The sequence below is a fragment of the Drosophila erecta genome, unplaced genomic scaffold, assembly GCF_003286155.1.
Source record: "Drosophila erecta strain 14021-0224.00,06,07 unplaced genomic scaffold, DereRS2 tig00000055-arrow-pilon, whole genome shotgun sequence".
Taxonomy (NCBI): Eukaryota; Metazoa; Arthropoda; class Insecta; order Diptera; family Drosophilidae; genus Drosophila; species Drosophila erecta.
The window spans coordinates 572,387-586,009 of NW_020825200.1; the positions used below are offsets into that span (position 1 = coordinate 572,387).

The 13,623-nt window shown below is 41.2% G+C and overlaps 1 protein-coding gene across 1 annotated transcript in view; it reads left to right on the plus strand.

The window, feature by feature from the left end:
- The first annotated feature begins 3,983 nt into the window (after positions 1-3,983).
- LOC6540824 (zinc finger protein ush) overlaps positions 3,984-13,623 on the plus strand; it is a 61,826-nt gene continuing 52,186 nt past the window's right edge. Inside the window, exon 1 of the mRNA XM_015159764.2 lies at positions 3,984-4,544. Within this exon, the coding sequence (XP_015015250.1) occupies positions 4,502-4,544 (43 nt within the window). The 5' untranslated portion in view covers positions 3,984-4,501. The remainder of the gene's footprint in view (positions 4,545-13,623) is intronic.

The window sequence follows — 13,623 nt, forward strand, 5'->3', positions numbered from 1 at the left end:
ACCTTTTCGACTGGTGCGGGGCAAAGGGTCATTGAAAATATGAAGCTCAGCAGTTAATCACTGATCAACTACTTTAGTGCGGGTTGGGCGGGCTTGACCTTTGGACTCTCGCTCTCTCCCTCCATCTCTCTCTCTCTCCCTCTCGCTCTCTCTTTCTGAGGCTGCCTCCCTCTTTATGGTTCATATGGTGTAGGTTTGTGGTTCCGAACGTCAATCGGTACGAATAAGACATGCGTGAGGCGAATGATCGATGTGCAGAAGGTGAAGGTGACTCCAAAGGTGACCCTGAATAAGTGAAGAAGGCGCAAAGTTCGCCAAAATCTGACTTACGAGTTCCACTTGTGGGTGAAGTACCGAAATACCGCGGTAATCGCCAGAGTAATCGGCGGAATGAGCGATTTGAGCCCGAGCACATCACACACATTTCATCATCTTCCTCTTTTGTCTGGTCAAGCAACTTCGGTTCGAATTGCTATAAATAGAACGGCCAATTCGCGTCCGACTTGCGATAAGCGGCCCTGCGCGGATGATGGCTTCGATCATCCGGGAAAGTGGATCAGGAAAAACACACTTCCATGGGAACGGGGAGCTGGGCTAAGGCTGGGAATGCCCAATCCTGACTTAATTTAGGTCAATTTGTGCGCTGATCATGTGCATGTGTTGCTGGCAATTTTTTTTCTTGTGCAGCATCGTTTCCAACAGACTTAAATCTTTGTGCTCAGCATTTTACTTCACAACTTAACTTATATGCATTTAGAAAGGTGGGTTTGCAGAGCAATGAATGCTTCTGTGCAATTGACAATATGTCTCTCTTAATTAGTTCAGTATATATTTATACCCAAAATAAATGGCTCTTTAATTCGGTAGCAGACGCCCAAGCCCACCTATATTTAAACCCATCCATGGTCATTTGAAAAGGGGGATTATATTCGACATTACGTATACGCAGCATGGGACGAACCTACCGCAATGGCGGCAGCCCCCAATTAGCAGCGGCTATTTAGCGCGAGTGCGAGAGAGAGAGTGCGATTCCTATTGCAGTCGGTGCTACTATAAATACCCATCGTACCCACAAGATTCCAAGGAAAGGGGCGGGTCAGCGAATCGGACTTTGATCGAATGCAGTGGATTTTGTGGGCGTCGTCGACGGCGGCCTGTATAACGGCAAATGATCGGCACAAAGAAGCTTTTTAACAAAAATAAGTTAATATTTTATCGCTGCTGGGGAAACAGTTTGTTTGGTTTTTAGCTCGCTTATGCGACGGACTTGCCAAATTTCATCAGCTGTTTTAATTTATGCAAGGAGCCCAGCCGAGCCGATCTTGGGAGTGGATCGGATCAGCATCAGAAAAAAGTGAGAAGAGCAGTCGGCCGAAGAGATTCGATCGCCAAAGAGAGTGCAAGAGAACGGCAAGGTTGGTGGAAAACGCCCTGCACTTGAAAAAAAGTATTCTTTCTTTCGAGCAAAACAAAACAAGGGAATTGATTGCAGAACGTGACTCTATCCCACTTCGGCACTCTATCCTTCAATGTTCTTGACGAAATCGAACTTAAGCAATTGACTTGAAGCATTTTAATGGTTTCAATACATTTCCCATTTTGGGTTTTACAGAGGCAGACGATTAGATTGCAACGTCGTCCAATGTCGATTGAACTGCGGTGAACCAAAGTCGAAGAGTTTATCGAAGAAGTAGCACTGCTTTGATTTTAAAATATAACAGCCCACTTTACTTTTCACTATTTGCTGGCGCAGTGTATTGACCCCCACTTCCCATGTCGTCAATAAATTAGCTCGTTCAGGGTAAGGTCGCATCGCCCAGGGTTGGAACGTGCCGTTTCCGATCGAATGGCGGCGGCGGATCAGCGAATCAGCGGATCATCGGAGCATTGCACTCGGAGCGAACACGCAAGGTAACTGCACCTTGGGTCAATGATATTAGCTTCCCCCGCCGAAAATTTCGGCAGATATTCGGTTAAGTTGTTGTTTTGTTTTATTGTTTCGCCGCTGTCATTTCCATTCCCATTTCCATTTCAGTCACGGGCATGGCCTTGCCGCCAGAAGTTGCTTGACCTGCGAGTTGCTCACCTTACCTCGTATAGGCCCCTGCTCCCAATCTCGGAACATCCTCCTCAGGCCTCCAGCCGAGTGTATTGCACTATGATTGCAGGGGAGGCTGACTCGGTTACGGATTGAATTGAGCATGCGATGCGGTATTTTTGAGGTTTTTGTACTTGCTGCTCTGAAATACATTTGGTGAAGCACCCACTACTATGACCCATACGCAGCTGATTGATTTGGCATCGATGTTACGGACAAAGAAGCGCACGCTCATTATAGTAAAGGCACGACTTGAAGCCAAAGCGGCTGGGATTCCCCTGAATATTAGTTATGGCTGGTTGGCATTTTTTCCGGCGCCCCTCTAACAAGATCTTCGCTTTCAGCTGATATGAAGGCTATTATTTTGAATAGCGCCATATTTAGAAAGTGTTTCGCAACCAGTGGTCGTCTTTCTGCATTCATTTGCTGTACATACACTGGATATCTCTTATATTTATTTCATATATACATAGATATGGTGGTTTGGAAACCACTGTCATATCCTTGAGCTTAGTATCTACAGCGTACTACCAACCTCGATCACTATCGATGTTGAAAACGTAGACTTGCACTTACTTTTCTTGTTTCCATTTATTTATAGGTTTTTTGGGTGACAGCCGAATTGCATTGAGAACAAATTAAAAGCGATCAAGGATAGCCTAAAGAGCCAACGACAAAGTTTAATGAACGATCCGAAGGTCAACGGTGCGTATACTTCATTAGCGATTAGCGAAGGGCGGTGGTGAAAAATGGGCAAGAAACGGAGCGAAAGGAGACCGCAAATGACCCGAAGCAGAGGGCGGGGAAGGTGGAAGCCACGTGGAGGTCCCGCGGCTAATCGACTCGGCCATATGTTAGCGGGGATTACGGGTCGCTAACTGGTTTATGATATTTATTGCCATGCATCCCCATTTGCAATTTGCATGCCCCGCCCTTAGAACGCCGCCCCCACCCCCTCACCTCCTTCAACATTCAACATTGGGTTTGTCCCGCAGGAAGCTTTTCATTTCCGCCGCTGTCTGAATTTTTAAAATCTATGGGTGTCCAATGCAAAGCAGGAGGAATTTCCATTAAAATCATGCAATAGGTGCAAATTACAAGACAAAAAGGTGAGCGACAAGAGGGAAGCAAAATGAAGAAATTACGCAAAAAAAAACGGAAGTGAATAAATAAAATGCTAAAAGTAGTGGTGCATACAGGAAATAGAATTCTGTGGACGATGTCGTAATTGCTTACGTTTGTTTTTGAAATTAAGAACTATCGTGAATGATGGCTAAAATAAGAACACAAATTACCTCTTTTTTGAATTGGCGCCTTTTGGAGGCGCCATCTATATGGAAAGCCTAAAAGTATGCCTTGCAAGCGGTATCAAAGTATCCAGCGCCCCCTGGTGGCCTGAAGTGGAATCTTTTCGTTTTTCTCATAACTGCGTTTCGTGTGTTTCCAACACTATGTCCTAATGCCTTTTGCCAGCAGCTGGAGTAAAAAGTGCAAAAATAAAAACAAGTGAGGAAAAAATATAAGAAATGAAGTACCTAAAAGCAAATTGAACGAATGTTCTTCAGTGAGTGGGAAGCAACAATTAACAATGACACAAAGAAAGTAGAGAACCATAAAAGGCATTGAAATTCCAACCAGAATATGGCAAATACCGATGCAAATGTGATGAAAGCAAAGAGAAGGAAGGACAGCGAGAAAAGTGTGAAAACGTGCGTAAATGTTTCGGCGTTTTTGTTTTGATTCTTATCAGACTGCGAAGCAGACGCGCAAGCATGCGGAGCGATGAAAAACCGAGTACAAAACAAAATGGAAAGAAATGCGCGCGCTCTAATAAGATTGCGCTCTTTCCCTCTTTCTCTTTCTCTCTCGCGCTCTCTCTCGAAATGGAGCTTTCGTGTCGGTTTCGGTTTCGTTTTGCATTTCATTCGTGAGCGAGCGCTTGCTTCGAACGGACGTCTTTAAGAACGCCCTCGCATGTCACGCCCCCTTCGAAAGGCTTTTGGTGAATAAACACGCGACTGCATATTTATTATAATATCAAGAGCAAAACACTGATCAGATATTGATGGGATCCGAGATCGAGTTGGAGATTACTGCCCGCTGCATTCCAATCGGAATATTCCACTTCCATTGCGCTCGTAAATCGCGCGCGTTTTTCGTCGCGCCGATCGTTAGAAATTCATTAAGGCTTGTTAATCGCCGCCAATAATACAAATAATACAAGTAATCGCATCGATTGCCCATAATTGATACTCGCCGTGTGTGTGAGAGTGAGTGCCTGTGTGTGAGTGCGATCGCATCCGCCGGTAAATGTCCGCGAAAAGGAGCAGGGATCTGGATCTTCCGCAGACTTGATGCCGACGTAGCTGAAGATACTCCTCCTGTCCAGCAGCTGGACTCGAAATGTCACGACGCAAACAGTCCAACCCGAAGCCGTTGAATAAAGGTGAGTTACAAGCTGTTCCCTCATTTGGTTTTATCAAATCAAATGTTATAGCACTTTTTTAGTTATCTGAAACCATTACTTTGCCTCAGCGAACACACTGTTGTACTCTTTGTCATTGCAAAGCTATCATTTAACTTTCCACTAATCACGATCGGTTTTCCCATCTGACCGCAAGCTGACCCATTCAATTTCGCTGGCTTGCTCAGCAGCTCTCGTTTTTGGACAGCAAAACAAGCAGACGAACACACAGCAAACACAGAAATCCAAGAAATTGATTAACTATGCCAAGAAAAAGCAGCCAAAGAAGCTTAAAACGAAACGGGTGAGAACGATAAGCCGAGATTTTGCGACTGCATGAAACCCGATATTAAAATGACTTATTTAAACTGTGATAACGAACAACGTCTCAAAACGATCGTTGTCACCAGGCAAAAAGATAGAAGCAGGAAATTAGATGTTTTATATCACGTGGTTCGGGTTGTGTAGCCATAGTACTATAGATTTACAAAGAATTTAAGCGTATTTAACGCCACAGTCTTAAAATATAAGGGTGCTTAAAAAGTGGCCAGCTTTGTTGCTCATTTAAATGAAATTTCTTTGTCGTCTCGTTATCGATGTCGATACCTGTTGTACGTGCAGCTGACACACCTTATGAGCATTGTAGGGGAAGCGGGAAGGGAAGCGGGAGTGCTGCGGAGAGCGGAGAGTGTCAACTAATTACATTTCGCTGTTTGCCATTTGATATATTTATGGCCCGAACCATTTGACACCCAATGAATGCATTTCGGAATCAAAATCGATAAAACGTGCCGGACCTGCGACACTGGACACCCCGACCACCTGAACTCACCTCAGTTTCCGCCCCCCTCGAAGTCCGCCCGGTTTGTTGCTTATCCATTTTGCCATTTTGGCCTCCTTATCGCTTTTGCTGCTTCTGCTCGAAGCACGTTTCCCGACTGGCCGACTCCGCCCCACCCAACACCCCTCTGAACCCATTTCCATTTCCATTCCATTCCATCCGATCCCACATCCAACAAATACCCTACGAGTGATACCAGGCCGAGTCATGCAAGTGGAATTTCCCAGTAAGTCATCTGTATCTCAGGACTGGCCTAACGATGCCTTTAAAACATGCCTCTATATAGATACATATGTACATATATGGAGCTGCAACTACGTTTGATGCCATTAGAGCTTAGGATATATGTACAGCTACTTTGTAAGACCTATTTATATTCCCCAAGCTATCCAGAAGCATTAGGCTTAGAGTCATGCTTATTTATAGGTCACCATTGAGTGGATAAGGAAATTCTATCTATACTTTTTAGAAACGTTTTAAAACTATTTACACTTGACTCGTTACCAAGAACTGTAAATCGGAAAACTATTTATAAAGTTCTATTTCAATTATATTTGTACTTTAATAGTTTTCAAGAACCATTAAGACCACGACTTCTAGCTATTTAAAGGGTAAGGGAACGGATAACGAGAAACTTTACCATTTGCGTTGCGATAATTTAGGGTATTTTTTATCAGTGCAGCTGTTGTCCGTTGTTGTTGATGTCTGCTGTAGTTGTTGTTGTTGTTGTTGCACCTGCACTATCAGTGGGTTATCCCTGGGTAGCTATACACCCCCACCCTCCCGCGCGCCTTACATTTCTGCTTTGCATATTTATCTCTTGCACACTTGCCTCACTTCTGTCCCGTTGTTTTCTATGGCTCAGTGGGAGTTGGGGGCTGGGCGTGGGGAGTTGGGTTTTGAAGGCGAGAAAAAACTCGAAGCGCAACTCGATAAAGTTTTATCACAATTGCAGCAGCAGTGCCAGCCACAGCAACAACAACAGCAAATAACATTAACTTGCGTAGCTTTTGTTGGAGGTTCTCCAAAGGTTGTTATTGTTGCCTTTACATAAGCTTCAATAACTGCCAGTTGTATCGGAGCGCATAGTCTCTAGCTCGAAGTGTAGGAATCGTGATGACGACGCCCTCGGGTTCGTTTTCGAAATACCCTTTAGAAGGGTGTACGTCGTTTCAGCATAGAGCTGTTGATGTTGTCTAAAGAAATCACTTTTCTAAGATCACTACTGTTACAAGTTGTATAAGCAAAAGCAACTGTTTTTACTGGAGAAATATAGATGAAAGCATTCCAATGATTTATCGCCATATTTCTTGTAGGGCAGGGTATTTTACATTTAACCAAGCTTCACCTGCTCTCGATTCCTATCTCACGCCTTTTAGGAGTTTCGAGACCTGAGGAAGTGCACTCGCATTGAGATAAGCACCTTTGTGTCGTCCCATTCGCTTTTGTTTTTTATAAATTTTAATTACGCTTATCACTAATTTTATGTTAATGGCCAGCTGTTGGTTTGTAGGTTGCTGGATGTTCGCCTGTCTGCTGTTGTTCGGTTGTCGGTTGTTCTCCGGCCAGCACCAACAGCTCCAAAGGAGAGCGGCCCATTCACATGGCTATCACCATGCGGGTGACAATTTAGGCAAAAGCCAAGTCGAAGCCAAGTTTGAAGCGGGTTTGGTCTAGTGCACTGAGAGAAAAATTTGTGGAATGCGCTTACATAGGGCTTTTTAAGGGGTATCTATGCAGCGGATCTGCGTTCGAGCGATAAGATAAGCTCACTAAATGCGTATGGCAATTGCAGTTTGCATTCGAAGAGCTGCAGTTGCAGCCGCGATAAGAGGCGAGGCTCAGGTTGCAAGCCACGGCCCCTCGGAGCCCCCTTAATTCCCAGTGGCCCCTCTTCAAATGCACGCCCCTGTGGCTGCTCTGTCCATTTCAATTGGAAAAGATAATCTCGAGCTTTGGCCATTTTGACATTGTATTTTAATAATTGCGATAAGCTTCTCCCTCTGACACACTCTCTTTGTCTCTGTTTTGTTGATTTGCTGGAAATCGGACCAGGAAATATCACCAGATAAAAAGCACCAACAATAAGCCAGTAGCAACAAAAACAACAGCATTAACAAGCATTACGAATTACAAAATGTTGTTTTTCACTTTGTTGCATTTTATTATCTTTGTTTTTGGCCAGCACATTTGCATATCAAGTGAGGCGAATGAATATGGTTGGTGATGTGATATAGGGGTGTTGATAGGGGTGAGGGATTAGGCAGGGTAGTAACTTGACGATCGAATTAGTCACCCAGCGATATATTTATTGCATTTTTTGCCCCGTTTGTGTTTTTGCTCTTATCACACGAAAAGGCGAACTTAAGTGATTAATGAATGGAGTAAAATAAGTAGAAAAGAACTGATAAACTTGTAAAGAAATGAACTTGCGTTTACGAATCCTAGGATATCCTGCCTAACATTATAAGCATTAAAAACATCTAAAAATAACAGAGTTCAGCCAACAGGCGAATGCCTCCACTATTTATTCTTGATTCACTTATTTAAATCTAGCATTATTCATTCATTTCCGCCTTCCGCAAACAAAATGGCTCATCCTCAGCGAAATTGAGTCAGTAAAAGGAAGTACGATAATATTGTTTTGAATCGTGCAAATAGATCGTATCCAAAAAATATGTTTACGTTACAGTATTTTTTTTTTTTTATCCTATTTTCTTGTGAAACTCTGATGTATCATTGTCAACCGTCATGCGGTGGCTGAAAAATGAATTTCAAAATCTAGACTGCTATTTCCCACAGTTGACTAATCACCTGCGATAGTGGAACCACAATTCGACCTATATTCCCCACTTTATCCCCCTGTGTATCCACTTGTGGGCTTATTTACGATTTAATCGGTGAATGCAATCGAAATAAGTTTGAAACCTGATGCCCGGTCGGCGATAATGGTTTGTAGTCATTTTCCAAACATTCCCTTCGTACAATACAACAAATACAAACAAACCAGACGGCAAAACGACAAAATAAAGCTAAAAATCGCTTAAAACAGCTGTCGATTGTGGCTGTTGTTGTGGACTTTACGATGTTGTTGCTGCTATGGTTGTATGATTTGTACAATGCTCCGGGCTCTGGTCGGTTGTTTTTTATCAGCTGATCTGATGGCAAGATTGTCGCGCTTTGCTTCAAAAATGAGAGAATGAACTCGCCCAACAACAACAATTGCTGTCGTGTGTTTTTCGTTTATAACAATTTGAAGAGATTTTCAGCTAAAGATAAAAATGTCAATGTGATGTGGTTTGTCGGATGCAGATACAGATCCCCAGCTATGACAATATACACAGGGCCTAAAAAGTGTATTTGTAGACACACGTAAAACTCTATAATATATGGCCAGTATCGGAATGATCGATCTCCACCGTTGAGTTGCGGAGTTGCGGATTTCCCTTCGGCCATGGCGCGATATCTGGCGGGTTAATTAATTTCCATTCGCCAGTCGTTCTTTGCGTCGATATCAGTTTCATTTTCGATTCCGAATCGGATCAAGTCCAAGCGACTGGGATCGCATCCGATGAACCTGTAATCAATCTAGAGCCATTCCGGATTCCAGCGGAATGAATGAAAATTCACTGTCGCCGAGGGCGTTCATAGCGAATCTTTTGAATGCCATAAATCTCTGTCAGCGCCTCCACGAAACTGCCCAATCTCGCCGATAGGCGATGGCTATCGCCAGCCGAAAATTAGAACTGATTTCTATATTCGTCCATGGGCAGTTCCACAGTTCCAGACCCAGAGCCAAGTATTCCTTATCATCGCCCCACTAACCACTCAACTGATCGCTCTAGTGTCCCTCGATCGGCAGATAGACCCGCCGATCTACATAAGCAGAAACTTAAAAAGGAAGTCGCCCTTATCTCCAAATTCATTCTATGCTATGTACTCAATTGTTCGTTAGTTATACATGTATATTATATATATAATGAAGGTCTATAGGATTGCAGGATTAAGGATAAAAAGTCGCAGAACTAAGCCTATTTCAACATTAAACTACGTTTTCTACGATGTTTATCAAAATCAGGATGATGTTGCTCCATTTTATGTGACTTGAAACCCAACCGGCATTATAAACAACCCAGAATACGCCATAAATAAAAACAACCACTCATAGAGCGAGACGGCGAAGCGGGAAGAAAGGGATAGAGACACAATCAGAGATATCAAGGCGACAAATCTCAGTTCGAATTTCGACACCTTATCTTTTTGCGTTCATCTGGCGGGTTTCCAATTTCGAGTGCTCCTAATGATGTGATGTTCTTGTGCGTTGTCAGCGATAATCGTTATCGTTATCGCTCCACAAGACGAATTCCGTCTAGTGTTGGCCCCTTGATTTCAACTTGAGATTTCCTTCGGTTCGATTTTCAATTTCAAAAGGGAAACGTCGTGTGGAGATTACCATCATCATCAAACGTCTGACTACTCCTCCTTGTTCTGCTCCCTTCCTGCTCCTCCTGCTCCTCCTGCTCCTCCACCCACTTAATTAGTTTCCATTCTGGTCTCCGCTCAAATTCGCTTTTCGGCTTGGCCTTTCTTTATCAATCTTGGGAGCTGTGGCCTTATCTCGAAATAAAGTTCATGCTGAGGTCCTATTATCTATTCCCAGCGATCAGCGCAGCATTCGTTTAATTGACCAACAGAACTGACCCAGCCACGTCTGTCCATCCATCCATCCATCCATCGATCCTCTGCACTGGGCACTGTGCACTGGACACTCGGCACTCTGCACTCCATCTCCCCGTTCGAATCTCCTCCAGCTCATGTGCATTCGTTCCTTGGCTGCCTCGCTCTTGTCGCTTTCATCTGCAATCTCTGATTAAGCCCAGGCCTCGCCTGCCCTGGGGCATTAGACCGCAAATCATCGCCACATATATGTATGCGGTTATATACGTTACCGTACAGTATGAGCGCTCTTTCATGGCGATTATCTGCTGGTGGCCGTTGCCAGTCAAAGTGCAGACCTTGAAAATTATTAAGCCAGTCGGCGAGATTGAGCACAGATTGCTAGACGAAGCTGGCTGCCAAAAATCTTTAAGATAGTCCCAAAACGCTTGGGAGTTCTAAGGCGTACAAGTTTGCTTCATTGATATTATCACGGCTCTTTAAATTCAAATTATATTTAACATTCTCTGTTATCATATAAATTCCATGATTTCTTCGCGTACTTCCTGCAATGACTTCGGTTCCAACTTACTCTCTTCTTGGAACGGCTGAGATTGACGCTCGACTCGAGTTTAAGTTCTGCTTATTTCAGCCCATCAATCAATTATTAATTACAAAGTGTACAGCTCAGCCTATCTAGGTCCCCGACTTCTCCGACTTCCCCCTCCTGTCCGCCTGGTGATAAATTGATTAAGTTTACACGTCCGGGGAGGAGGGAGATAGAGCGTGACATCTACTTCAGTTGGCATCGAAATCAAAACGAAATCGTATCGAAAATCTTATGCCATATACACACACAAAATTAGAGCCAGACAAACACGTTCACATGCCCGAAAAATTTCAAAATGAAAATTTAAGTGCTGCGATTAATTTGGCTTATCAGGAACAACAACACGGACGCAGAAAAGCCACAACGAAACCCGAAACAAGTGCAATTAAAAGATTTTTAAGCAAACATTTGTCATTAGAGATAAGCACTCCAAAGATGGGTATATGGGTCGGGGTATTGGGTATTGGGGAATTGGAAGCGGAATCGCACGGAGGGGCCACCTACGCATAAACCAAAATTCGGATGTGTCAATTCGATTCGGGGGATATGGAGTAGGGTGTACGTTAGGAGCAAACTAATTAAGCGATAAATGAAACATTGTATTTTACATCACTGGCTACACTGAAGAAATGGGGAACTAAATTGTGAAACCATTCTCAACTAAATCAAGTTCATTTCGATTGATAATACATTGATGTCACTTTACTTAGTGCTGCTGTAATTATACCTGTTACTCCTAGAGTAAATGGGTATACTAAATTCGTTGAAAACTATGTAACAGGCAGAAAGAAGCGTTTCCGACCAAAACTGCATTCAAATTTAGAAATTTATTTTTTTTTAATTTGTTTGTATTTTTTTTATGTGATGTAGAAATTCAAGATTATTAAGAAATGCCCCAAGGCTGAAGTTCTAAACTCCATATCTCAACTTATCTGAATCGGATTTTGAAGTGGCATACCTTTAAATGTTTCTGGCGCAATTCTCTAAAAAACTGCATTCAAATTTAGAATTTTTTTTTTTTTTAATTTTTTTGTAATTTTTCTGATGTATGAAGTTGTAGAAATTCAAGATTATTAAGAAATGCCCCAAGGCTGAAGTTCTAAACTCCATATCTCAACTTATCTGAATCGGATTTTGAAGTGGCATACCTTTAAATGTTTCTGCCGCAATTTTCTAACAAACTGCATTTAAATTTAGAAATTTATTTTTTTTGAATTTTTTTGTAATTTTTCTGATGTATGAAGTTGTAGAAATTCAAGATTATTAAGAAATGCCCCAAGGCTGAAGTTCTAAACTCCATATCTCAACTTATCTGAATCGGATTTTGAAGTGGCATACCTCTAAATGTTTCTGGCGCAATTCTCTAAAAAACTGCATTCAAATTTAGAAATTTATTTTTTTTTAATTTTTTTGTAATTTGTCTGATGTATGAAGTTGTAGAAATTCAAGATTATTAAGAAATGCCCCAAGGCTGAAGTTCTAAACTCCATATCTCAACTTATCTGAATCGGATTTTGAAGTGGCATACCTCTAAATGTTTCTGCCGCAATTTTCTAACAAACTGCATTCAAATTTAGAAATTTATGTTTTTTGAATTTTTTTGTAATTTTTCTGATGTATGAAGTTGTAGAAATTCAAGATTATTAAGAAATGCCCCAAGGCTGAAGTTCTAAACTCCATATCTCAACTTATCTGAATCGGATTTTGAAGTGGCATACCTTTAAATGTTTCTGGGGCAATTCTCTAAAAAACTGCATTCAAATTTAGAAATTTATTTTTTTTGAATTTTTTTGTAATTTTTCTGATGTATGAAGTTGTAGAAATTCAAGATTATTAAGAAATGCCCCATGGCTGAAGATCTAAACTCCATATCTCAACTTATCTGAATCGGATTTTGAAGTGGCATACCTCTAAATGTTTCTGCCGCAATTTTCTAACAAACTGCATTCAAATTTAGAAATTTATTTTTTTTGAATTTTTTTGTAATTTTTCTGATGTATGAAGTTGTAGAAATTCAAGATTATTAAGAAATGCCCCAAGGCTGAAGTTCTAAACTCCATATCTCAACTTATCTGAATCGGATTTTGAAGTGGCATACCTCTAAATGTTTCTGGCGCAATTCTCTAAAAAACTGCATTCAAATTTAGAAATTTATTTTTTTTTAATTTTTTTGTAATTTGTCTGATGTATGAAGTTGTAGAAATTCAAGATTATTAAGAAATGCCCCAAGGCTGAAGTTCTAAACTCCATATCTCAACTTATCTGAATCGGATTTTGAAGTGGCATACCTCTAAATGTTTCTGCCGCAATTTTCTAACAAACTGCATTCAAATTTAGAAATTTATTTTTTTTGAATTTTTTTGTAATTTTTCTGATGTATGAAGTTGTAGAAATTCAAGATTATTAAGAAATGCCCCAAGGCTGAAGTTCTAAACTCCATATCTCAACTTATCTGAATCGGATTTTGAAGTGGCATACCTTTAAATGTTTCTGGGGCAATTCTCTAAAAAACTGCATTCAAATTTAGAAATTTATTTTTTTTGAATTTTTTTGTAATTTTTTTGATGTATGAAGTTGTAGAAATTCAAGATTATTAAGAAATGCCCCAAGGCTGAAGTTCTAAACTCCATATCTCAACTTATCTGAATCGGATTTTGAAGTGGCATACCTCTAAATGTTTCTGGCGCAATTCTCTAAAAAACTGCATTCAAATTTAGAAATTTATTTTTTTTGAATTTTTTTGTAATTTTTCTGATGTATGAGTTGTAGAAATTCAAGATTATTAAGAAATGCCCCAAGGCTGAAGTTCTAAACTCCATATCTCAACTTATCTGAATCGGATTTTGAAGTGGCATACCTCTAAATGTTTCTGCCGCAATTTTCTAACAAACTGCATTCAAATTTAGAAATTTATTTTTTTTGAATTTTTTTGTAATTTTTCTGATGTATGAAGT